Raw genomic sequence first — 26,519 nt, forward strand, 5'->3', positions numbered from 1 at the left:
GGCTGCCCTGCCTGTCCGGCTCTAACTATACACTTGGCGGCCCTCACTAGCCACTGGAGGGCTTCTCCCTGCCAGCATGAAAAATATGTTCAGTAATCTTCAGTGGAGAGCCCCTTCTGACTTAAAGGGGTTGTGTCACCATTTCACATTGCTGTAATTGGGTCCAATGCATTGTTAAAAGTACTTTCACCATTTACACTTATTACAAAATCTGCAGGCTTACTGAGATAACTCCTTTTGTTCTGGTTGCTGGCGCCCCCCGGTGGTAGCTGTGTCCCGTCCTGAGCAACAGCTGATCTGGCCGAGTCTGCGCACAGGGAGTCAGTCAGCTGTTCTCCACTACAGATCACTCCAGGGCTCACAGCTCCTCTGCACACTGAGAGATCACCTGACACACTGCAGCCAATAGGAGGTGAGAGAGGAGGAGGGGCAGAGATTGTGCTGTGATGGCCACTGCTCACCAGCTACACAGGAGCCTACAGAAGCAGATACAAGGTAACTGCAGCCAGACATGTCTGCTCAGAGGAGTCCTCTCCCAACATGGATCATAGCAATGTATCAGCCCTTCCTCCCTCCACCATGCCTTAACCAAGTTCTTTATGAACAGCCATGGGAGAGATTAATCCACAAGTCGTAATAAGCGCTGCCCAAATGCTGCAGAACTGAAATCTACACCAGGTCTGACCTGGCATATAATTCAGCTATAACCTGCACCTTGTAAAAGGGGCAAAAAACTGGAGTAACCTATGATGCCAAAGTCCTATCCCTATACTGACCTGAACCCAACCTTAAAAATAGCTTATGTGATATCCTGTAACAGATAAGAAGCTTATAATCTCACACTGTGATGGTTGTTTGTGTTAGACTTTAGACACTGGAGAAAACTTTCCTGTATATAAGACTGACTGTAAGGTTTACAGTACATACCAGACAGAAAATCACAACCCAACAGGTAAGTGTGATATGTCAAAGATGTACACCATGGAGTGTCTTGTGGTTGCTATCCTGCTTGCAGTGGTTGTTTTCCAAAAAAGCAGCATGTTCTATATGTGGTCGAGGGGTAGAATATATATATACTGTAATTATACTTTATTATGCCTATAATGTCATTGTTGCCAGTGGTGGAAAAACATGGCTTCTTTCTTCCAAAAACAGCTCCTCTCCTGAACATGGGTAGTGCGTGGTATTGTAACTGAGATCAATTTTACTCTATACAGTTGAGTTGAAATAACGGCCTAATCCGTGGTAAGCTGTGGCGCTGCTTTTGGAAAATAGCAACCACGTTTTTTTTAGTTCGCTGCTATGGCATAAAATTGGACCCAAGGAATTCTACATTTCTTTAAAAGTCAAAAGTCTCCTGTCACTTCCCATGGTAACTGGATATGTGACCATCAACTGAATACTGGGACTGCTTCTTCTGTAAAGAGATGTTATTCAGGATATATAAAGGGTTTGTTTGCACATTAGAAAAAGGGTAACAATTCCTTTGGTACTTTTAATTCCTTAAAAGATTTAGCTTTTTTAAATTAATCCATTAATATAGTAATATACAGTAACATACATACCACTGAAAATACCTATGCGTTTCATGCTATTGCGACTGAAAGTTATTAATCATGGCCGTCTGATGTGTTAGCACATGGTATTTCTCTTTGTTTTATGCAACACAAAACAATTTAAAAATTTGCATATGTGAGAACCCTAATATAGATAGTTACGTTGTAGAGCTTTACATGAAACATTGGTTCACAGGTTTATTGACAACCTCTGATTTAGTCGAAATACCTGGCACAGTGCTGGGAATTGCAACTTCTTCGCCCAATTCGCTGGTTGGGTGGGGTGTTGCTGTCCCACTCCTGAGCTTTGCCAATAACCTGCGCCCATACAGGCTATGATGCAATTCTACACCAGGTCAGCTCTGCTGGAGAAGAGCCACAATGGTGCCGTGCTGTTGACTGCCTGGATTGATCAGAAGCCCCTCATAAATCTGGTGTGTTCTGGGGGTCGGGGGCAGCATCATGATAAATGTGCCCCATTATGCTTATGTGGCACCATTGATTGACCAGTGATGCTTCCAAAGTATTGCACATGTATTGCACTTTTGTGCCATCACTGGGGTGTCTGGCCTTGGTATAAGGAGCAGGTAGTATTTAGTCAGTTAGGGAGTAGTATGGCCGCTTCTTGCAGTTGTTATGGATTGGTTTTTACCGGAGTAGTCAAAGAGCAGGATGAGATGACTACTCCCACATATCCAGGACGGGATTTGGCATTCAGCTATAAGCCTGTAAGCTCAGGTGAGCTGTGTGATGGTTCCCAGGCTGGAGCGACCGCAGAAGAAATCTGTGTTTGCTACATTGCCTTCCCATGCTGGTAGCTGGAGGACTGTGATTCGGGCCATTCACATGGACTGTATTTTTTTGTTTATATGCTGAAGTTAGTCGTTTATTTATTTTTAGTTTTTAATCTAAGAAAAACCTCTAAAAATAAACACATACAATCTGCTATAGTGAAAAAGAAGTATCAGCCTAAAAACATCATGAAATATTACAGACAAAAGTGTACATTTTGCGTATACATTAGATCCTGAACCCAGTGATATGGATAACTATTGGATGTGTATGGCGGGCTTCAGCTCTCCAATGGGTATTGTTGGAGCAGAGAAATCTTAACTTGTTGAATTTTACCTACCTGAAGGGACCTATAGAGATTACATAGTGCTGTGCTTGGCTTTCTCTGCCAGACAGCAGAAATGTATGCAGTGAGGGACTGTGTGCCATAGGCCCTGGGGTGTTCACAGACAGGGCCGGCTCCATGTTTCAGTAGGCCCTTGGGTGACAGAGCCTTCATGGGCCCCTTTGCAGTGAACTCACATGGCGGCATTAAAAATTCAGAAACTAAAACTGTCTCCTGTTCCCTAGTTTATCATATCAAACAGCCGCCTCATGGTTATTTTATATTAGCCCCCCTCACACTCTATGGATTCATTAGATACAGCCCCCTCATTGCCATGGATTACAGCCTTAGTGGACCAGGCACTTGCGTAGATATGCCCATTTCTGGTGCTGGCCCTGTTCACAGAGCTTGGGCTGCCAAACAAAATGACGGATACAGAGCAGAATAATGCCAGAGTCTATATAAGTTCTGCCCTAGTGCATACTTCTCCATAAACTGCACTGGAAATCGGAGACTATCGGAGACAACATACTTTGGATCAAACAGTTGCACTTTAGTGGATTTTCCGACATTTTCGGGGATTGCACGGCTGTGACAGGTATTTAGCAGGGGATTGTGTTGGCGCAGCTGCGCCGGCTTTCATGCGACACAAATTGAGGGTTGTGCCATCGTACAATCTGACTGATACGGACTGAGCGCGGGATTTGACATTCAAATTACGTCGCAATCCAATGCACTTACATACACCGGGAGGAAGAAGGTGAACTCCGGCGGACCTGAGCGGGGAAGCGACACATGCAGGATATCGGGCGCACGATCTTAGGGAATCGCGGCAACAGTACATTATTATCGGACAATGCACTTTCTGTGAACAATTCTGGATGGGTAAGTAAATGTGCCTCACTGTATCTGTTCATATGCAATAACTAAACCACATTCATATCATTACCTGCAAAGCGATTTCAGACATCAACCTATTTATTATTATTATAGGAGTATTCCTATCTAAACAATATACTGTATATCTCAAAAGAGCATCAAAGAGAACCTAGGCTTTCCTGAGCAAAGTGCAAAGGAGCCACCTCTGCCATTTGTCCTGCAGTAAACCCTTTGCAGTTATGAAGTTGTTTGCATGGCTTCTTGTGTGTGAAAGGTTATTATTATATAGCACTTTCTACACAAGGGCAGGGAAGGAGGTTCCTTCTGCATTATACTGCTCTGTGATTGGGACTACACACTCCCTTTCAGGTCGTCACTTTCTTTTAACCCCTTAATGGCTAGAAGCTCAGTACACCCTTTATATGAGAACTGCGCTTACAACTCACATAATATAGGGTTAAAGTAGCAACGTCAAAGGGCCTCACAGTGCAGATCTGAAGACAAGCAGGAAGCACTGCATGATTGCTGCTCTACTAAGAATATTGAAATCAGGCAAGTAAAACCACTTATTTGGGAGCTAACGGTGTCTTTTATAAGGGAGAATTATATAGGACCATGGATTATAGTCCAGAATAATATTTGCTACAAAAGAGGTGTATGTTGTAAGTGGTATATACGTATCATGTATATATCTACAGGGAAAGTAACTGTATATTAAAACATATATTTCTTGCTCTATATTCCATTTAAAGAACTTTTTCCATTTTATACTTACAGTATATGACACAAAGCACACTATGCAGATTTCACCTTTTGGGGGTGAATAATTATATAGACGTGTGTACATCCTTATTCAGCTATAGCACAGCGGAAACCATGTAGACAAAACTGTGCCTTTAAAATCACTATACATGGTAGTATTCCCTATCCTATCCCGGTCACTTGATCCCATTTGTACTGTGATGAATGCATTTAATGAAATATATAAAATACCGTACTGCAAGTATACTGACATAAAAGTTGCCTTTGCCCTGTATTGAGCTGACACAAGAACTGTAAAAACATGTGTTTTCCATTGAAAGATGCCAAGGATGTCATGTAGTAATACCAGGCTGTACCTGTCACGACTGGTATTTAGCAATACACCTGGTAATATACTAAGATATATGTATGTGCGTGTCGGTATATTACTAAATAGCAACAAATATTTCTACCACAGACCGAAATAGTGCTACATAATTCAGATGAGACTTCAAAAGGCCCAAAACTTGTCTTAAAAAATAACTTCAGTTAGGTCATAAATAAACGAAAGGAAATAAATGTGATTGATCTCAGAATATGGGGAGACAAAAATAAAACTTAGGGTATCCAGGCATCCTCAGGAGAAGGATTATATTTTAATTTATGATAGTTTTATAAACTATATAAGAGGGGGCCTACAAATTTTATGTAGTTTTGGAGGAATGTAGTTTATAGTACATAAAAGTGGAAACACAGAGCTTAAAAGGAACCTGTCACCACATTTTCACAAATACAGTTTGTGACAGGTTCCCATAGAACCCTAATAACTAAGTGACACCATTCTTTTAGCTAAAAACTGTTTCCCTCAAATCCCCATAAATTAATATTTATCTCATATTACCTGGCATCAAAGGGGGTGTGTCCTGCTCAGATGTCCCCTCCCATTTACTCCTCCCGATGTTCCATGCCTCTTCTCAGCATGTGGCCAGGGTAATGTTGTCATTTACCCAGTTATATTTGCAACATCTACCTCAGGTGTGTATCTGATCACATGGCAATATCATTGCATGATCATAGCGTGCCTCCATGGACTTCTACTCCTTCCCATGTCTCCATTGAAGCATTATGTGATTTCATGTGATCAGATACATGAATTGGGTAGGCTGTGCAAATGTAACTGGACCATAGATGACATCACCCTGGTCATATGACATAAAATGGCCAATGATGTTACAGAGCTCTTTTTCACTGTATCATACAGCAACAGTTCTGTACTAGTGAGACCTGTCAGGAAGTAGGGCACTGTAACCACTGAATATGCAGGGCCTCATTGGACTCACTTGGTGTGATGGACTCACATCAAGTGATTTGCATATAAGTTTACAAACTGATTTTTTAACATTGCGGCCATTGGAAGGAGCCATTTAGGTATAGGGGCAATGCTTTTAAATAAAAGTTTTTACTGTACTATTTATTTGCGGAATGAGGGATAACAATCAACCTCCTCTGATCCTGATTTAGGCTACTGAGCTTAAAACTGTCTGGTTGAGCACAGGGTATGATGCTTTAATACAACATATCTCATGTGGACTACCTTACAACTGTTTAAATTGTACACCTCTGACATAGATTCACTATACTGCTTGTCTGAGCCCTCTGGCCTGCTGTCTGCTTGTCTGATAACATTATATGGTGATAACTATAGAAATTATTGGGAACAATTTTCATTTTCTTCATCTTTGTTCACTTCATATCTTTTATAGGACACATCCACCATGGGGAAGAAGGTTGCTGTGATAGGAGCTGGAGCCAGCGGTCTGGTAGCTATTAAAAGTTGCTTGGAGGAAGGGCTGGAGCCTACCTGTTTTGAGAGAACAGAAGACATTGGTGGACTATGGAGATTTAAAGTTAGTTATTTATGTTATTTTACTTATTTTTTAAGATTTATTCCCAGAGTAGAATATACAGTATCCACCTCTATCTTCACCATTTCTGTTTATTTCAGGAAAACCCTGAGGAGGGCAGAGCAAGTATATACAAGTCTGTCATTATTAACACTTCCAAGGAGATGATGAGTTATAGTGATTTCCCCATTCCAGATGATTTCCCAAATTTCATGCATAATTCTAAGATCTTCCAGTATTTCAAAATGTACGCTGAACATTTCCAGCTCATTCAATACATCCGCTTTAAGGTGAGCTGTGCTGAATATTACTGTAACATGTGGCTGTGGTTTTCTCTGTCCGTTTAAAAGAGAGGTCTAACCCATTAAAATATTAAAAATGATTGTTTTAATGCAAATGCAATCTGTGAAAGACTTTTAACATAGAGTTTTAACATACATATTGAAACTATTGTGTTCGTGGAAGACAAGGAGAGCACAATTGTATTGGTTGGAAAAGAAGTACAAGTATAGTTTTCACATGTAGGTAGAAATTTTATAAAGCCTATCCACTGTTTGTAAATCGCTGTGGGTTTGACCTTTAGCATAATTGCGGTGGGTCCCTTTTTATATTTCAGACCTCAGTCTGTAGTGTGAAGAAGCGGCCAGATTTTGCTACAAGTGGACAATGGGAAATAACCACTGAAAAGGACGGTAAACGGGAGTCGGACATTTTTGATGCTGTTCTAGTTTGTAGCGGTCATCACACAGAAGCACATATTCCTCTGGAAACCTTTCCTGGTAACTCCATTATTTATTGTCTAATGATTATTACATCTGTGTATGGTAAAAAAAAAGTCGGATCTGATACTTCAAAACCCATAAATAACGTCATAAAATCTTGAGAAATAGTTTGGTTGTAGTTTGTTTTGTGATACTCTTCTCTATGCTGTAGAGAATCTCACAGCATTGCTAGTAATATTCTGGTACCTAGTTAGGGTTCAACACCATATGTAGACATTAACAAAAGTGCATAGTGATCTGAAATACATGCAGCATTGCTCACAATACTGACAGAATAGAGAAGGTGAGAAAGTCAGCAAAAAGTGGAAAGACAGATCACGGTATGAAGGAAAACAGTCCAAGAGCTTGCCTAATTATTCGAGGAACTAATTTAAGGAGTAGTAGACCACTATAGTATATGGTGAGTGTCTCTATATACCTTCTGGGCTTATTGCCACCTAAAGGAGAAAGCATCCTGGTTAGAGGGCCCACTGGGTATCTACCTCAATAGTGTACATAATGAAAATGGACCTATCAGTGTGTGTAAACAAGGTTCAAAGCCCAATAGTTTATAGATGAGCGACTAGACCAAAGGGCGCAGATGGAGACAAAGTTGGGATCAGACATTCCAAGACAACTGCATAAGGCAATCTCTTGATTAATCCAGAAAAGAAGATATAGTATATCACAAGACAAACCAACTGTTAATCCATAAAATATGTCAGGGCAAGGACTGCATAATCCAGAGAAGTACCACTAACACAAAATACAGCATCAATAAGGCAAAAACACTTGCGGAGATCCTCAGAGAAGTTGTGTTTGACTGTGTTGGCCACAAACGTCGGAATGGTTAATGTGTAGTCACTATAAAAGAGTCAGCTGCTGACTCGCTCTGATTTACAGTTACATGTAAGTGGATGGAGTGGCTGCAGTCCATTTATCTCACACACATGGGAGTAACTTGAAGCTGATGGGCCCCAGTGCAAAGTCTGTGCCATGCCCGGTCTATAATGTATGGTTCATAGTACTAGTCTTCTCATATAGGAAAATAACACTTTATGGGCCCCTAAGCCTCTTGGGCCCAGGTGCAACAGCACCCTCTGTTGTCCCTCAAGTTACGCCTCTGGTTACTCAGCATTGTTTAGGCGGATATTACACCCACTTCTTAGCTTAGGGTACGACTAGCTGTGTAACAGTTTGTTTCTCTAATTTATATTAGAGTGTTTTCATTACTTGAGTTGTCATTTTTACAACTAAGAAAAAGTTAACGAAAAAATTAATCTAAACAGGCATTGAAAGGTTTAAGGGACGATACATTCACAGTCGGGATTACAAAAATCCAGAAGAATTTCAAGGGAAAAGAGTCATTGTCATTGGAATCGGAAACTCTGGTGGGGACATTGCTGTGGAGCTGAGCAGGACGGCATCACAGGTAAAGAGCTACAGTACATACAGAATTATATACAATCTATAAACTGGACAGTGTATGATGTAACATATATTTAGTATATAAGTCAAGATCAAGATAGCATATATCCAGTGCTTTAGATCCACTATTGCTTTTGGATTACAGATATAATGCAAAATACTGAACAAAAACTGCCTATGTGAAACTGACGGGGTGCAATATGAACCATTTCACAATCTTTTTTTTAGCCAAATCTGCCTCCGCATCTGGCTCCTATTCACAGAACAGACGTTTCCTTCAAAAATCGTTACAACCCCTCAAAAAATAAGAAGGACATTAGTTTTATGGTGGCTCATACCTGACTCTCCCAGCTAGAAATGTGATGAAAATATAAGACTACACCTGACATTTCTGGCCTGTCACTGGTACCTGTCATACTTATAGTCTAACATGTCTATGTTTTCCCCCTTTGTAGGTTTTTCTCAGCACCCGGAGAGGATCGTGGATTTTAAACCGAGTTTCAGACTATGGTTATCCTGTCGACATGTTGCATAGCACACGTTTTCTTAATACACTGAAAAATTGTGCACCAAACTTCCTCATAAATCACGTTGCACAGTCCAAGCTAAATCAGCGCTTTGACCATGCAAATTATGGCATCAAACCAAAACACGGGTAAGCTGCAGCACAAAACTTTTCTAGTAAATAGTGAATGCAACGTTTCATAGCATCCACAGAGATCTTTGCAATGGAGTAGCTGTATGACGTTTAGCCCAAACAGTAAAAAGGACTGACTAGGAAAATGCCCAGGATTCATGATTAAGAGTACATGATGCACACGCTCTCCGCAGGCAGTGCATGCTGGCTATCCATAAGCCATCTTGCAGTTATTCAGATAAAGAGTATATGGTGCCTGAAGTGATACGGCTATAAGAATAATAAAACATTTTGTTATAAGATTCACCTTCCCATCCATGACTGTCCGCCCAGTTCACATTACTGGTATTTATGCTGTACCATTATAGAATGAAAATGAAAATGGAAGTTGAACATTCTTCCATTCACCTTCTGTTCCCAGAGACTTACGGGTGACTGCAGAGTTCTGCTAATTTTAATGCGAAAAATGATGCAGGCTGTCCCTATTATAATAATGGTGTGATATTCATCTCTGTATATACCGCTCTATATAATATCTGCCGCCAATATTGATCTAACACAGTCTGATCACAGTTAGGTCTTCAACCCCAAATTCCCTACAATTTTCAAAATTATATTAAAAAAGCTTTAGGACAATTGTTCCTTATTTTATAGAGCAGTATATAACTATGTATTTGGACCTCTAATGTCTGTGTTAGGAAGCTGTGCTTACCATCACTGGCAGCCTCTCATTCTATCACAAACACAAGTTTAGGTTAGATGCCCACAACCACGGCAATTTGTTATTCACTTTGGAGCTGGGTGACCATTTTTAACAGACGATTGACATCCACATGGCGTCTCACGGTAAACTTATATTCTAGCAATCACCCATTGTTAATGGACATCTGATGGTGTATCATTTGTTTTCCATTGACCTATTGACTTCTGCTGGGGAAAACGGGTCTGAGAAAACAGCTCTGACTGAAACAGTGGGGCAGATTTATCAAGCTGTCTGAAAGTCAGAATATTCCTACTTGCCCATGGCAACCTATCACAGCTCCCCTTTAACATATTCAAGAGCAATGGTAAAATGAAAGCTGAGCTGTAATTGGTTGCCATGGGCAAATAGGAATATTCTGACTTTCAGAAAGCTTGATAAATCTTCCCCATTGTCTCCTATTTAACTCAACAGACATACGGTCAATTAACATAACATGCATTTAAATTAATCCATTAAAAATAAATGTTTAGTACAGCTATGTGCTGTCCATTTAATAAACTCAGTGGTTTTTCACTATTGTGGGCACGAGTCCTTGTGCCTCAATGTATCCTTCATTATAAGGGATGTTCACATTTTGGCAACAAACAAATGCATGTAATTGTTGGAACAGATTGAAACTATATATGTGTGCTTGCTGTGATGATCTATGTAAGTGACTGCAATATTAGAGAGAAAGGAGAAGCTGGTCCTTCTGCTACACAGTATATGTGTGTCTTCTTGTAACCATTGCTTAGGATACCTCCTGGGAAGTATGCAAATACGTTTTCCAAGGTGTTAAATGGAAAACAATGCCTCCTTTTGCTACCTTGAAAGACAGCCCCCTTAACATCAAGTATGACCTACAAGAAGTCTAAAAACATGATATCTATTCCAGAAGGAACAGACCCCCAACTGTAGACAGTGATGTTTTGACGTGGTTGGGCCTCTTCAGTACAGTGTACGGAACTGGTTTGGCTGAGTGAGAGGCTATTGACTAGGGTTACAAAGTAGGTGTTCTCCATTCGGAGAGATTGACAATTAAGGACACTTTAAAGGCATGTGGAGACTTAAAGTCATAGATGCTTCACAAGGGAATTCTGGGAAGTATGCAAATACATTTTCCAAGGTGTTAAATGGAAAACAATGCCTCCTTTTGCTACCTTGAAAGGCAGCCCCCTTAACACCAAGTATGACCTACAAGAAGTCTAAAGATCTGGTGTGGGGTTAAGCCAAACTCACAGGTAGGCCACAGCAGCCTTAGTCACAAGTATTTGCTGAAATGCCTATTCTGCTTCTTGCAGCTCTGTCAACTAGTTAATTTATCAATGAGAGTGTCATAGAGGCATATCTACCCAAAAGTCACCCCTGAAATCCTTCTTATAAGGCAAAGGAACAAAACCTTTTACAACCTGTTATGGAAAGACTCAGTGACTAACACGCCCAAACTGACCCAACATTTCTATCTGGGATTGTTTATATTTTTGTCTATAATGTTTATATATCTAAAGTGTTTCGGATAAACTCCTTTATCTGACCTCATTTTCTTCTAAGCTGGGTTCTAACTTTAGTGCAGAAACAATAAAGCACAATGACCCCTGCTGTAAATGTGTCCATCTGATAACATCTATACAACCCCCAGCCATATCTATACAGCTCAGCAGTGCTAGGTACAGAGCCAAGGTCAAGATACAAGTCATATACTGTAGAACAATCCAGGGATTATTACAGGAAATACTGTTGTTACCTTGGTTATATTTAGCAAAAACACTTGTATATGTGTTATATAGAAAAGTGAGAGTAGAAGGTTTTCAGGAATTCATCTTTCATTTTCTGAATTGGTGGAACAAACAGCTACCTACTATTCATTAATAACTCTGGTAGAATAGTGTATGTGTACAGTGGTAACTGTGGACAAGGTAGCTACTTAGATAGTTACTTATTCTGAGTATTTTGCCATAAAGAGGTATTCTGTAACTTTAAAGTGTGATTCCCATTTAGGTAAAATTAATGTTATTGTTTGTATTATAAAAAGTGATACGAGTTTCCAATATACTTTCTGTATCAATTTCTCTCCTAGATCTCTCCTTGCTGTTATTCTATAGAAAACTTCTAGATTTTACTACCAGTGGACAGAAATCTAATCATGGTCACACAGGTGCTCGGCTCATTATATCACACAGCTCTGATTACTCTCTGTGATATAACGAGGCTTGCACCTGTGTGACCATGGTTAGATTATCCTAGAAGCTTTCTAAAGAATGACAGCAAGCAGAGATCTACAAAACTGTGATGAATTGAAACAGAAAGTATTTCTGGAAAATTGTATATTGGAAAATTGTATAACTTTTCATTATTCAAACAATAACATAAATGTGCTGAAATGGGAATACCCCTTTAAGTAATCATCTATCCATTTATTAATGGGAGAAATTCCTCTCACCTTGTGTGAATGAAACTGCTGGTCAGACATGCATTGCAGCTCCAATAATTTCTATGTGATTGCTTAGTCAAAAAATGTTCTTGCTTATTTCCTGAAGTCCCATAGAGAATGAATTCAAACCATTCAGACTATGGTAACTTCAATTGAAAACCAGTTACAGTGGACAGATCATAAATGATGACTTGTGTACAATTCATCGCCAGAAAAGACCATTTGTTCTAGTTGTTGTATTGAAAATGTTTTGAGATTTGTTCATTTTTATTTTTCATGTAAAAAGCAGAATACAATGCAATTTGTACTTTATGCATTTTTAATATTTAGCCACTAGATGGAGATATTTCCTATATGCTTAAAATATTCTTTTGCTGTGCAGTTTATTAGGAAAAAATAAATAGTAGATTATATACTGTATATATTCATTTAAATTATATGTCTTGTCTATAATAGTTGTGGAGAATATTTTCTGAATATACAGAATAGAGGAACCATATAGCAGAACACACAAAGGGAGATTTTCTAGGCTAAAGTCTTGCAATACATTTAATGAGTATCTGTAAAGTTTATAACGTTTTTTTCCTGAAAACTAAAATGTTTCCATTGCACATTTATTACCTTATTGCAGTTGTTTCTCTGCTAATTTTGTTTCCCTCACCCTCTCTACCTTCTGTCCTGCGTTCCTGTTGCTAAGGTCAGGAAATGGTGAGTGGTGGGGCTATGCAGTGTGATCCTCCCTATCTGCTCAGTGATTACAGGAAGCAGTTCTATCATGTCTGTTCTGTCTTGTCTACACTCTGCTCTTATGTTCCCACACACAGTGCACCTTCCCCCTGCAGCTGGTCTGTTTAATAATCTAGTGCACACAATATTACACATAAGCCTGCTCTGCAAAGCACCTCCATCTCTCTACAAGACTAGTCAGTGAAGAGGGGTAGGATCAGCACAGCAGTCTGACACAGGATGAAGACTATTTACTCTGTTTGAGCTATGTCTCCTCTATTCTCTCTACTCTCCAACCTCCACTGCCTAAGATGAGGGGAGAGTGATAGCAACTTCTGAACAGCCTGGCTGCCATATCTATAGTAGTCATAAGACTGTATTAAATATGTGTAACAGATATATAAACTATGTGTATAGGTCACTGTAACTGTAGTGCATGTTAGTATGGATGTAAAGGTGACATTTAATTTATCTGTCAGGTTAGGGGAGAGGAGAGCTCAGCATTATGGGAAGTGAGGGGAAGCTGCTTTGGCCTCAGTGCCCTTAGCTGATATCCAGCAAAAGCTGGAGAAAGGCTGATAGATATACCAGGATAGATCTCAGGCTAGGAAGAAACCAGCAGCATGATAAAGTTACGCTTTAATGTTTGTTTTTTGAAATTTTTGGGACCCAAAAGACAAGTTTTTGAATGCAACAACAGTTGGTAAAAAGATGGCACAAAAGAAGAGGCAGGATAAGTCAACCAACATCTCTAGCTAGATGCAACATATTAATCATACAGTGTAAGCCATGCTATAAATTTGGCACATCTTTATATCCACAGTGTTTGACCATTAGACTATCTACTCACTTTGTGGAATTTATCCAACTATTTGTATGCATCAGAAAACAGAATATATGTGCCACCGGGTGTGATTTTTTTAATTTGTGGTTTCAAGGGCATCCACCACCAGGATGATGGATTGTACACCAAGCACACTGACATACTGGTGTGCGCCCCCTCTGGCAGGATGTGCTTTTAGCTTCTAATGACGTTATTTTAATAAATAAAGACTCTAAAAATGACTCCATAACTGTTAAATGAACAGTGGGGACACACAACAGCATGTAAGTCTACAATTTTTTTCTTTATCCTGGTGGTGGATTTCCTTTAAAGAAATTTGCCGATAAATAAAAAAAACAGAAGTTTTCAACATATAAAAAAACATGTAGGTGCATGTTAGATACATCTGCCACTGTATATGTTTTTGGTTCAAATTGCTGTATATATAGCATAATTTTCCATATCAGTTAATAACATTAATGTTTGAATTTCTTCCAGTGTTTTTAGCCAACACCCTATGGTGAATGATGATCTTCCAAACCGGATTATTGCTGGCACTGTGCTTGTGAAATCCAACGTGGCGAAGTTCACGGAGACGGATGCCATCTTTGATGATGAGACTGTGGAAAAAAACATTGATGCGGTTATATTTGCCACGGGTTATACATTCAGTTTTCCTTTTTGTGAGGAGCTTAAAGTCCAACATAACAAGGTCTCTTTATATAAATATACCTTCCTACCCGAGCTCGAGAAGCAGACACTGGCAGTCATTGGCTTGATACAACCTCTTGGCGCCATTATGCCCATTTCAGAACTACAATGCCGTCTTGCCGCAAGAATTTTCACTGGTAAGAAAAATAGAAGATCGATCAGTAGCAATAAGGATGTCTCACTTTCTATACATAAAGGAATTGGTTCTATAGAACCACAGCTCTATATATACAATATAGGGAGTACCTAAGGGATATCTCCAATTAAATGTTCAGTGTAGAAACATACTTGAGGGGCTCAGTATGTGATGATTAATGATTTGACTTTATATTTTATAAAACAATATGATTATAGGTATGCCATAATACACATATATTAGCACAACTCGTGAGAAAACTGATGTAAAAATTCAGATTTCTGGAAAAAAAAACTGGAACTGATATGTGAATACGCCCCAAAGCCCAGTGCCCATGAATGAGTTGGATCCAAGAAACAGAGTTCAGCTCAATGATTATAGGTTCCTTCTGGAAAATCCTGCAAAGCGCAGGACATTTACTCATATATCCAGGGCACTGTGACTGTGGTAGTCTTTTTAAATTTGTTATCCATGGCCTTCTTTCTTCTAAAATCAGTTTTTGAAATTATAATTCTGAGCCAGAAGTGCTCTGAAGGGAGTCCCTCCATGCTGTAGCTTCAAATGCTGTTACACTGTACAGAAGCTGAAAACTTCCTCTGCTGTTGTGAGATCATCAGGCATAGGGAGGGAGAAACGTGGAGGGAGCACGATGTGATGGGGAGACAAAGTATAACAACCAGTGAATCTGCAGCACGGAGGGGGTAACGCCCCAGAGCTTTTTAGGCTCATTAGTAAAATTTTCAAAGTTGATTTTAGAAGGAAGGAGACAATGAATAAGCAATGTAAGAATATTACCACAGTCATGTTTCATGAATCTATGAGTAAGTGCTTATCATGCTTAATTTTGATGGCTGATTTCATGTAGTAGTAATAGTTGTTTTCCTGCAGTATTCTTATGTCTGGTCTTTAGGGTTTTTAAGAAAGAAGATTTGCTGGAATGAGTTAAATGGAAACAAATTAACAAAGAAAGAGGTTAACCACTGTGTTTGGTTTGCCTGTTCCCAATTGTATTATATAAGTGTATGTTCTCATTATTATTGTAGGTTCCATTACATAATCCTTTTGATATTTAGAATAGAAATGCCAACATTAGATTAGAGAACAAATGGACCCCATTGCAGTTAGGGAATCTATTGGTCTCCATTGTTGTTGCTATGGTAAATATCCAACAATTAAAGCCTCTGCCAGTGTCAGAACTATATTAATATAATGAGTATATGAGCTAAAGATACCATAGTCTTGTAAGAATGCCCTCTACATCGGACTTCCTGGAGGCTCCTGAAAAAGGAGGCCTCCAGGTTTCCCAGAAAATCAGATAATGGGGCACATTTACTAAGGGTCCCCTGACTGCGATTCTGTTGGATTTCCCAACTAATTCTGTTCTGCGCTGAATCGCACAAGGGATTGTGTCGCACGCAATCGGATTGTGGCATACCAGCGCCGGCTGACATGCAACACAAATGGGGGGCGTGGCTGTCGGACAACCCGACTGATTCAGACAAACGGCGGAATTTACCATTCAAATTGTGTCGCAAGATCAGCCCTTACATGCACCGGGAAGAAGATGGTGAACTCTGGCGGACCTCAGCGGGGAAGAGTCACATTCAAGAAATCGGACACACACTGCAAGTGAATCGCGGCAGCTCCGAATCCTCGCCGAACATTCCAGATTGGCGGATGCAACGGGTAAGTAAATGTGCCCCAATGTGACCTCTGCTTGGAAGGTTTAATGCCTATACAGGCAATTTTACTCCATAAAAAGCTCTGGGTGGATACAATTGCACTGGACTTCCTTCCGTCTTCCCTCTGTCCTGGCTGGCAGAGGCAGTCACTTCTAGTCCCTTCACTGCTGCAGCTCCCACTCCCGATAAAAGGTTATGTGACCGGAACTCAAGTACTTATAACAGCGGCAACAGAGACAGAGCAGTGAGGAGCTCTGTCCGTTTTATACTAACAGTCTGGCCCGACAGAGGAAGAAGGGAGAAAAGTCACATACAGATTTAACTGCGCAGGGCATGACCAGTGCTGTGGTTTCGGGTGTGAGCTTTGCTGTGGTCTGGGACATGAGCCAACCTCTGGGCCAAAGAAGAGAGATAATTAAATATTTTTGCATTAAAAAAAACACACCCCTTATGAATGTAATGAAATTTGATGCCATAAACTGTTTTTGCTTTATGCTTTAGGAGAAAAATTACTGCCCTCTGCTAGTGACATGAAAGAAGATATCAGAAAAAAGAAACTAGAGATGGAAAAACGGTAATTGTACTATGATAGTTTAACAATAATGTTCTAGAGAAATGCAGGATCCATGTCACCCAAGTTAGAAAGAAAAATGCTCCACTGCAGGGAACTGTGGCCCATGGACAAGACTATGCGTTGGTATTGGCCAAAAAGACACTATGAAAATGAAATAAAGAGCTCCCCCATCCTTCCTTTATAAGTCAGGGGATGTATTGTCCTAATGAAAACTTGGATAATAATAATCGAAGAGCCACAACAATAATTAGGGGTATGGAAGGTCTCAGTTATGAGAAAAGATTAAAACATAGCCTGCCTCGGGCGCTGGTCACAGCAGGAGCAGCAGGGAGCTTCAAGAAGGGCCTAGATGTCTTTTTACACCTAAATAACATTGATGGTTATGCTATATATAATTGTTTTCCCTAAATCCCTTCCTCATCCAATCCCTTCCCTTCTTTGGTTGAACTTGATGGACATGCGTCTTTTCTCAACCGTATAAACTATGATACTATGAATGAACTATGTCCATATTAGTCTTTTAATGCTCCTAATCGCCAAATCCAACTGGATTTACTTTATTTTGAGCTCATGTTAACCTTCAACAACTACATAAAATCTATATCTCGTCTTTTATCCACAGTTATGTCTGCAGTCAGCGGCACACCATACAGGTGGACTACATGGACTTTATGGATGAACTGGCAGAATTGTTAGGCGTGAAACCAAACTATTTGAATCTCTTCCTAAGTGATCCCAAGCTTGCCTGGAATATCTATTTTGGTCCTTGTACACCATATCAGTATCGGCTCACTGGACCTGGGAAGTGGGTTAAAGCTAGGTCAACCATCTTAACTCAATGGGACAGGACATTGAAACCAATGAAAACGCGATATGTAGAACCCAGCTCTGGCTTTTCTTTCTTACATGTGATCATAGGGCTGGTGGTACTTTTGGCCGTAGTATTCTTTTATTAATGTTTTATATTCAAGAAGATATTGTGATTTTATATTCAAAGGAGTAACTAGAAGTTGCCGAGCCCCAATGCAAAATGTTCCAGTCTCCAAACAATAATGTATAATTTACATTACTATTCTTTTCATATAAGACACAGATACATTACTTGCCCCCTTAGAGATTTTTGGTCTATGTTTGACTACTCCATAAAGGCTCAATCCCGTTTTCAGGACCCACATACTTTTAAGGTTAGAGAAAAATAACTAATGTCTTTTCAAAAGGAAAGTAGTGATTGGATGATTGGGTGATATATACTGTATAATGTATAATTGAGTATTACAATGAGTAAATCAAAAACAACATAAGCGATTTTGTCAGGTTATTTGTGTTACTATAACTAAGAACAGAAAATGAAAGGGCCAGAGAAGCTAAACTGGGTGATATACAGGATTAGATTATCTGGAGCATGTAAAAAGCTTTGAGTGATTTTAAATGTATATTAAATAAAATAATACTCTTGACACTAAGGCGTCAAGCACATGACAGTAAATGCGTGCTGCGAGCTAGCAGCACAAAACAAAAGCTGGTGCCAAGCACACATTGGCCCAGATTTACTAAGAACAGTGCAAACTGCAATATGTGCAGAGGAAGCCAGGTTCATGAATTTGGTGCTCCCTGCACACCCCTGACATAGTGCAGCAACTTTTTTTGGTGCACCTTTAACCCCTTCGCGACGCACGCCGTACTAGTACGGCGTACGCCGGGTCCCGGTGCATGGAGAGGGCTCGCAGGCCAAGCCCTCTCCATAGCCGGTAAGTCTTTGCTGCATATTGCAGCAAAGGCTTACCGGTAACACCCGCGATCGGTGCTTTCACGTCGATCGCCGCCGGCAATGAGCGGATCGTCGCTCCCAGATGACGTCACGGGGAGCGGCGATCCATTGCCATGACAGCTTCGGTCTCACAAAGGCCCAAAGCTGTCTCGTTTTAACCCATTCATTACAATGTGCTATCAGCACATTGTAATGAATGAGGAGTAAAATCCCCATATACTGCCATATTGCAGTATGGCAGTATATGGTAGGATCGATCAAACAACGTAGGGTTAAAGTACCCTAGGGAGTCTGAAAAATAGTAAAAGTAAAAATAAAAAAAGTTAAAAAAAAAAAAATTATAATAAAAAAAAATTCAAATCACTCCCCTTTCCCTGGAACTGATATAAATATTAATAAACAGTAAAAATCATAAACACATTAGGTATCGCCGCATCCAAAAGTGCCCGATCTATCAAAATATAATAACGGGTTTTCACTGCGTTTAACCCTGTAACGGAAAACAGCGCCCAAAGTCGAAAATGGCATTTTTTTGTAATTTTGAAAAATATTAAACAATTTATAAAAATTGATGAAAAGGTCACACAGTCCTAAAAATTATAGCATTGAAAACACCATCAAATGTTGCAAAAAATGACACCACCCACAGCTCCATACACCAAAGTATGAAAAAGTTGTTGGCACCAAAAGATGGCAAAATCCCCCCGAAAATTTTTGTACAGGAGGTTTTAATTTTTTTAAATGTATGAAACCATTATAAAACCTATACAAATTTGGTATCCATGTATAAAGAATAAAGTAGACATGTCATTTGTGGCGCACAGTGAAAGCTGTAAAATCCAAGCCCACAAGAAAATGTCGCAAATGTGTTTTTTCACCATTTTCACTGCATTTGGAATTTTTTTCCCGCTTCCCAATACATGGCATGGAATATTAAATACCGTCACTACGAAGTGCAATTTGTTACGCAGAAAATATGCCATCACACAGCTCTTTATGTGGAAAAATAAAAAAGTTATAGATTTTTGAAGGTGGTGAGTGAAAAATGGAAGTCGTTAAGGGGTTAACATGGGGCGTGAAACACACTTTTGTCGGAGTTTGCATGAGAAATGGAACGCCCCTTGTGCAGCCGCAAATATCGCCAAACATAGGTGGGGTGAATGCTTAAATACACTTAAATACCGGTGCAAGCAGTTCACACTGAAAAGGACATGCAAAGTCCGACAGAAAACTGTGGGCGTTGCACGTTCACGGTTCTGATCAGTTTTAATGGACATCCATGGGGTTACTTGTGGCCCAGAAATTGCAAACAATTGTGTACAAGAAGCCTAATTTATACACCGTAATATTGACTTATGGCTTTATCTCTATTTAATGGGTCATATCATTCTTGCTATTATGTGATGTAGTTTTGCTGATTTCTGTAAATCATTGGGGCCTGAGTGGACATTGGGGCACATCTACTAAGGGTCTGAACGACGCATTTTCGTTTTGGGATTTTTTCCGTTTTGCGCTGAATTGCCCCAGTTTTTTGGGGCACTCGATCAGATTGTGGCGCATCGGCAACGGCTTGCATGCGACACAAATGGGGGGGCGTGGACAACGGACAACCCGACTTATTCAGACAAACTGCGGAATTTAAACAGCAAATTGTGTCGCAAGATCAGCACTCACATGCACCGGGAAGTAGATGGTGAACTCTGGCAGACCTCAGCGGGGAAGTGACACATGCAGGAAATAGGACGCACGATCTTAGTGAATCATGGCAGACCCGAATACTCGTCGGTAAACGCGTGGCGGGGATCGCGACGTAGCGGCTAAGTAAATGTGCCCCATTGAGTGATTATCTAGTATCACTACACAGAAATACAGAATTACTATGGTGAAAAAGGGAGTCAGTGGGAAAGATTAGTAAGAAATAATATATTTTTTTTCTTGTCAATGCTTGCCCTACCAATCACAGCTGGTGGACTGAAATAAACAGTGAAATGGTGGAATAAGGGAACTTGCTGCTCCCCCACTCCAACATTGTTTTTATTGTAATAACAAGTAATTTTAATGCAAAATATTTTGTGATTTTATAAGAAATTAATTTTGTAATCTTAATATTTCTGGATAACTTATTTTGTAAAACAATAAACTTTGTATTTTACAGAAGTATTTGTATTTGTATTACATAGGATAACATACAAAAATGCCCTGTATTCATCATTGCAGCTACCATGAGGCCAGATGAGCCATTGGCTTCTTGGTGACAGTGTGCAATAAATTATCAGTCATGCTAATTAAAGGGAACCTGTCAACAGAAATTTACTGAAGAAACCACTTCCAGTATGTATCCAAGGAGCTAAATACCTTCCAAATAATTTTCGTAGGCCCTGCCCTGGGATGTGCACATAGAAAGACCACTGTGGAACATTGGGCCAAGTATTAGGCTCTGTCCCATCCCATCAAACATTACTCAAACATATAAGGATTTCCCTTCACTGGAACCCTGAAAAACAAAGAAACCTGTAGTATTATCTTTCCTCCTCCTCTAAACTTTACCGTTTGCAAAATGGTATATTTTCACTTAGAATCACTGCTCAAAAACACCTTACAATAATTACTGAATACATGCAGTGCCTTCCCCCCAAAATGTTTGCCACTTTAAGCACTATTTTGTTTTGTTTTTTAGAAACTAGAACTTCCCATAGTTTCCTATCTGCTAGTTGCCCAAATTTGTTGTACCCCTTTCCCATTGGTAGAAAAGGCCAGTACTATGAGCCACAGGACTTTATGTGGTCTGCTACTTTGAGACCTAGTTGATGTAAACATCATACAATGGGGCATATTTACTTACCCGGTCCGGAGGAGTTCCCGAAAGTGCATTGTCGGACGACAATGCACTGTGCAGCGATTCAATAAGCTCATGCGCCTGATATCCTGCTTGTGTCGCTTCCCCGCTCAGGTCCACCGGAGTTCCCCTTCTTCTTCCCAGTGTATGTAAGTGCATTGTCTTGCGACACAATTTTAAAGTTAACTCCTGCGCTCAGTCCGAATCCGTCACATCGTCAGGTGGCCAGCCCCACGATTTCTGTCGCATGAAAGCCGGTGTGAGTGTGGCAAATTCCAATTGTGTTCGCCAAAATTCCCCTCTAAATACCTGCCCCAGCGGCAAAATCCCCGAAAACGTCGGAATATCCGAGGAAAGTACGGCTGTGGGACCCTTAGTAAATAAGCCCCAATGTATTATAAATTCGGCAAATTACAGCAATGCAGCCTTTCCTCTAAGAGAGGTGTCTTGTTACAGCTCATCACTGAAGTATTAAAACATAGGATAGGGGTAGTAGGATAGAGAAACCCTAATAGTTCTGTATGATAGGTATCTGCGCCATTTGCCTGTGTGCCCTGAACGATGTCATTGTTTGTATGTCTGCTTATGTGACCCTTGTGTTTGATCTTATGCCACTCATCTAAGAATAATCTCTAAAGAAAACATTTTGCTCTGGATATGCGTATGTTTGCCAAAATACAGAAGAAACTGGTGGGAAATAGTTGATCTGCGTAAAATACAGAAGTGACAGGACAGGGATGTTTATGTCATTGTCTACCACTGGACTTAATCTTGTGTCTGAACCAGATAACATTGTTCATTTTTAATACTAAGTAGCCACATTATAAGGCTAAATAACAAAATATAAAGGAGTGATCCCATTGAAAATGGTTCTGAGTAGGACATATTATTCTTTGCAATGGTTCGTTGACTTAAATGTCCATGTAACGCATAGCATTTCTCTGTTATTGGAGTTATCTGGAGTTTGCAAACCCCAAGCTGTACACTGAAACTAAGAAAAGGAGTAAAGTATTTCTTTATTTTTTACTTCTGTTGATCCTGGACTCCCACATATAGGAAATGTTTCTATGTACAGTACAGTAGAGTAGAGTGGGCCCCCCAGAATCAAATTCACTGTTGGGCCCTGGGCACCCCAGTGTGATACTACTTTTCATCATACAGTGTGCCCGTCTAACTGCAGTGGGTCTGTTTCCATGTACTGCAAATGTTTGTGTGCAGCCAAACTAAAACATAGACTGGGACACCATTGCAACTGGATCTTTAGATTTTTTGGAAAAATATAAACTACAGGTCAAATTTTTTGGAGCAATACAAACTACAGGACATGGAGTGTGGAGTAGTAGAGACTGGACAGTGGTCAGAGAAATATGAGGAGGGCTTTTTAGGGTTCATTCACATGGCCGTCTGCGTGGAGGTACATGCGGCCGCATGTACGTCCCCATAGACGACAATAACATGCTCCATCTTTTGGCGAGTGTGCGGCCGTGTGCCGTTGTTTTCTATGGAGGGAGGAGGGGCCACCTCCTCTCCATCACATGGCGGTATGCCCACACAGCGGGCATACCGCGTGTGTATGCACCCTTAGATTGTTACACTGCTGGCTGGGTCATTTAAATAGAACCTTTTTTTTCAATGGATAAACCATTTCATATTTGAACACTTTCTATACAGGTATGCCCATTTGCTTTTTACACTTGTTACACTACAAAACACATGTCTGCTTCCTTCTGACACATCCAATCACACGTTAGAGGTGATATAGGAAGTTCTCACCTTGCAGATCAATGATCGGAGCTACAAAACTAGACACAAACTATGGACAGGCAGAACACAGCCCTAAGATTCTCTTGACTTATGTACCATTTACTTGTGTAGTGTATTTATCCTCTTTGCTATGCAACCCAAATGTAGTTTCTCGTGGGACACATGTGTGTTTTTGGCCAACAGCGCTATGTTGCAATTTTTGGAAAGTAATTCAAAAGGACTAAAATTGTGAGTGATTTAATTAATTTAACATTTATACACAGATGCGTGCAAACCATAATAGTTACAAAGCAAAAACATATGTCCTGTCCCTGTTCTCCGCTGCTGCTTCTGCCACATGGTGGTGATTGGGCAGAGCGAAGGGAATCTTCTGTACTGGAAGTCTGTGCATCTATTACTTTTATATAATTTAACTTCCTAAAGAACGAGTTATGGATCAACGCAACTTAATTTTAATAAAAAGCCATAAAACATAAAAAGCGACATATCGTGGCCAAAGTTCACCTTCTTCTTTCTGGTGCATGTAAGTGCTTGATCTTGCAACACAATTTGAAAGTAAAATCCAGCACTCAGTCCGAATCTGTTGGATCGTCCGACGGCCTGGGTCCCAACTTCTGTCGCATGAAAGACAGCGCAGCTGCGCCGCAATCTGATCGCGTGGGACACAATCCCCAGTTAAATATCTGTCATAGTGGCGCAAATCCCAAAAACATCCGACGAAAGTGCGTCTGTGGACCATTAGTAAATAAGCCCCATTATCAGGCCAATGATTATCATTCCAAGAAAAGCTTGTTCCCATGCAACAAACAAGCAGAATAAGAGAATGTTCAATGTGCTACCAAAAATGCAAACTGTATGAGGCTCTGCAAATATAGCATTTATGGTTGTTATGAATAAAAGCACCAATGATTGGGTCTATTGCTTTTAGGAGCATTTGTTCCTGATCATTAGACAGGAAAGAAATGCGGCAGCAGGTGTTGTTGAATCCAGACTTGGTATCATAGTTTATACGGTTGAAAAAAATCACACATGTCTATCAAGTTCAACCAAGGAAGGGAAGGGATTGCATGAGGAAGGGATTTAGGGGAAACAATTCTATATAACATAGCCATCAATGTTATTTAGATATGGATGTTACCCTATAAATTATGCTGACAAAACCGCCATTTTCCCGAGGATCATCGTTCCATGATGACATCCGCATCGTTCTGTGCCCTTAAATTAGTCTATAACTGCCAATCCATGCACCTCTCTTTGACTGCAACCACCAAGCTAATTCCTTTATTTATATAGTGCACACAGTTAAGCAGGGCTGCACAGAGCTTGCCAAATCAGTCCCTGTCCCCATGGGGCTCACAATCTAATAAACCTAACAGTACGTTTTTGGAGTGTGGGAGGAAACCGGAGGACCCAGAGGAAATCCATTCAAACATGCTAAGTACTTTGTACTGTAACTAGTGGGTAAAGGGCACACACACAACTGAAACTATTGCAGACAATTCATACACAGTCTGAATTCAGTCTTAGATATGCATTGTAGATATCATTTGCTGTAGTTCTACATAACATGAAATACCTTCTGAATAGCCCGTGACATTTGTATTAAGTTATAGAGCAGACCATCCAGTTTGCCTCTCAAGTGCTCCTTTAATTGTGAAGTTCTTTACATGTAAAGTTCTTTTCTAGAGATGAGCGAACATGCTCGTCCGAGCTTGATGCTCGGTCGAGCATTAGGGTACTCGAAACTGCTCGTTGCTCGGACGAATACTTCGCCCGCTCGAGAAAATGGCAGCTCCCGCCGTTTTGCTTTTTGGCGGCCAGAAACAGAGCCAATCACAAGCCAGGAGACTCTGCACTCCACCCAGCATGACGTGGTACCCATACACGTCGATAGCAGTGGTTGGCTGGCCAGATCAGGTGACCCTGGGATAGACTAGCCGCTGCCCGCGCTGCTCGGATCATTCTGTGTCTGGATGCCGCTAGGGAGAGAGCTGCTGCTGGTCAGGGAAAGCGTTAGGGTGTTCTATTAGCTTACTGTTAGGCAGGAGTGATTCTCCAAGAACCCAACAGCCCTTCTTAGGGCTACAATAACGTTCTACTTTTTTTATTTTAATTTGCATCTAGTACCATTTTGTGAGGAATTAGCAGGGGGACTTGCTACCGTTGTGTTTAGCTCTTAGTGGCACACATATCCATAGCAAAGACCGAAGTGGGAAAATTTAGTAGGGGTTGGATTTCAATTAGGCACTAACTCAGTGTCATCTCATCTGGCATAGTAGTGTGCTTTGATACTTGGCTAGAAAATAGCCATAGGAGAATACAAAGAGCTTACTTACGCCTACAGTAGCGTTCTATATATTTGATTTCTGGTTGATCTGCTGGTGGCTGTACTTTCTGCAGTGCATGTACTAGCCAATTCTGAGCAATTTGTAGTGAGACTTGCGACCGCTGTGTTCTGCGCTTAGTGACGCACATATCCATAGCAAAGACCGAAGTGGGAAAATTTAGTAAGGGTTGGATTTCAATTAGGCACTAACTCAGTGTCATCTCATCTGGCATAGTAGTGTGCTTTGATACTTGGCTAGAAAATAGCCATAGGAGAATACAAAGAGCTTACTTACGCCTACAGTAGCGTTCTATATATTTGATTTCTGGTTGATCTGCTGGTGGCTGTACTTTCTGCAGTGCATGTACTAGCAAATTCTGAGCAATTTGTAGTGAGACTTGCGACCGCTGTGTTCTGCGCTTAGTGACGCACATATCCATAGCAAAGACCGAAGTGGGAAAATTTAGTAGGGGTTGGATTTCAATTAGGCACTAACTCAGTGTCATCTCATCTGGCATAGTAGTGTGCTTTGATACTTGGCTAGAAAATAGCCATAGGAGAATACAAAGAGCTTAATTACGCCTACAGTAGCGTTCCATATATTTGATTTCTGGTTGATCTGCTGGTGGCTGTACTTTCTGCAGTGCATGTACTAGCCAATTCTGAGCAATTTGTAGTGAGACTTGCGACCGCTGTGTTCTGCGCTTAGTGACGCACATATCCATAGCAAAGACCGAAGTGGGAAAATTTAGTAGGGGTTGGATTTCAATTAGGCACTAACTCAGTGTCATCTCATCTGGCATAGTAGTGTGCTTTGATACTTGGCTAGAAAATAGCCATAGGAGAATACAAAGAGCTTACTTACGCCTACAGTAGCGTTCTATATATTTGATTTCTGGTTGATCTGCTGGTGGCTGTACTTTCTGCAGTGCATGTATTAGCCAATTCTGAGCAATTTGTAGTGAGACTTGCGACCG

The 26,519-nt window shown here is 40.4% G+C and overlaps 1 protein-coding gene and 1 long non-coding RNA gene across 4 annotated transcripts; one reads left to right on the top strand and one right to left on the bottom strand.

Annotated features, from left to right (window-relative positions):
- Nucleotides 1–859: 859 nt before the first annotated feature.
- LOC140105281 (flavin-containing monooxygenase 5-like) lies at nucleotides 860–20,774 on the top strand. Of its 2 annotated transcripts, none has more exons than XM_072129242.1 (9): nucleotides 860–952; nucleotides 6,057–6,200; nucleotides 6,299–6,487; nucleotides 6,814–6,976; nucleotides 8,248–8,390; nucleotides 8,842–9,041; nucleotides 14,244–14,593; nucleotides 16,776–16,848; nucleotides 17,471–20,774. In XM_072129242.1, the coding sequence occupies exons 2-9, from the start codon at nucleotides 6,069–6,071 to the stop codon at nucleotides 17,802–17,804; spliced, it is 1,584 nt and encodes a 527-aa protein (XP_071985343.1). In that variant the 5' UTR covers nucleotides 860–952; nucleotides 6,057–6,068; the 3' UTR covers nucleotides 17,805–20,774. The 2 variants fall into 2 exon arrangements, with proteins under 2 accessions (XP_071985343.1, XP_071985344.1); XM_072129243.1 differs by lacking the exon at nucleotides 860–952 and adding an exon at nucleotides 3,963–4,104.
- Nucleotides 14,053–16,691, bottom strand: LOC140105282 (uncharacterized). Of its 2 annotated transcripts, none has more exons than XR_011850524.1 (3): nucleotides 16,141–16,691; nucleotides 14,486–14,590; nucleotides 14,053–14,365 (listed from the first exon to the last, which is right to left on the bottom strand). It is a non-coding gene; the product is annotated as an uncharacterized lncRNA (long non-coding RNA). The 2 variants fall into 2 exon arrangements; XR_011850525.1 differs by having other exon boundaries at nucleotides 14,478–14,590.
- Nucleotides 20,775–26,519: the final 5,745 nt, after the last annotated feature.

This window comes from Engystomops pustulosus, chromosome 10 (genome assembly GCF_040894005.1).
Source record: "Engystomops pustulosus chromosome 10, aEngPut4.maternal, whole genome shotgun sequence".
Classification (NCBI taxonomy): Eukaryota; Metazoa; Chordata; class Amphibia; order Anura; family Leptodactylidae; genus Engystomops; species Engystomops pustulosus.

Bases quoted from the DNA above. Each gene is read 5' to 3' on its own strand.
- LOC140105281 (XM_072129242.1), top strand. From the start codon at position 6,069: ATGGGGAAGAAGGTTGCTGTGATAGGAGCTGGAGCCAGCGGTCTGGTA. The intron at 6,488-6,813 runs GTGAGCTGTGCT...TTTATATTTCAG, and splicing joins TTCAATACATCCGCTTTAAG to ACCTCAGTCTGTAGTGTGAA. The intron at 6,977-8,247 runs GTAACTCCATTA...TAATCTAAACAG, and splicing joins TCCTCTGGAAACCTTTCCTG to GCATTGAAAGGTTTAAGGGA.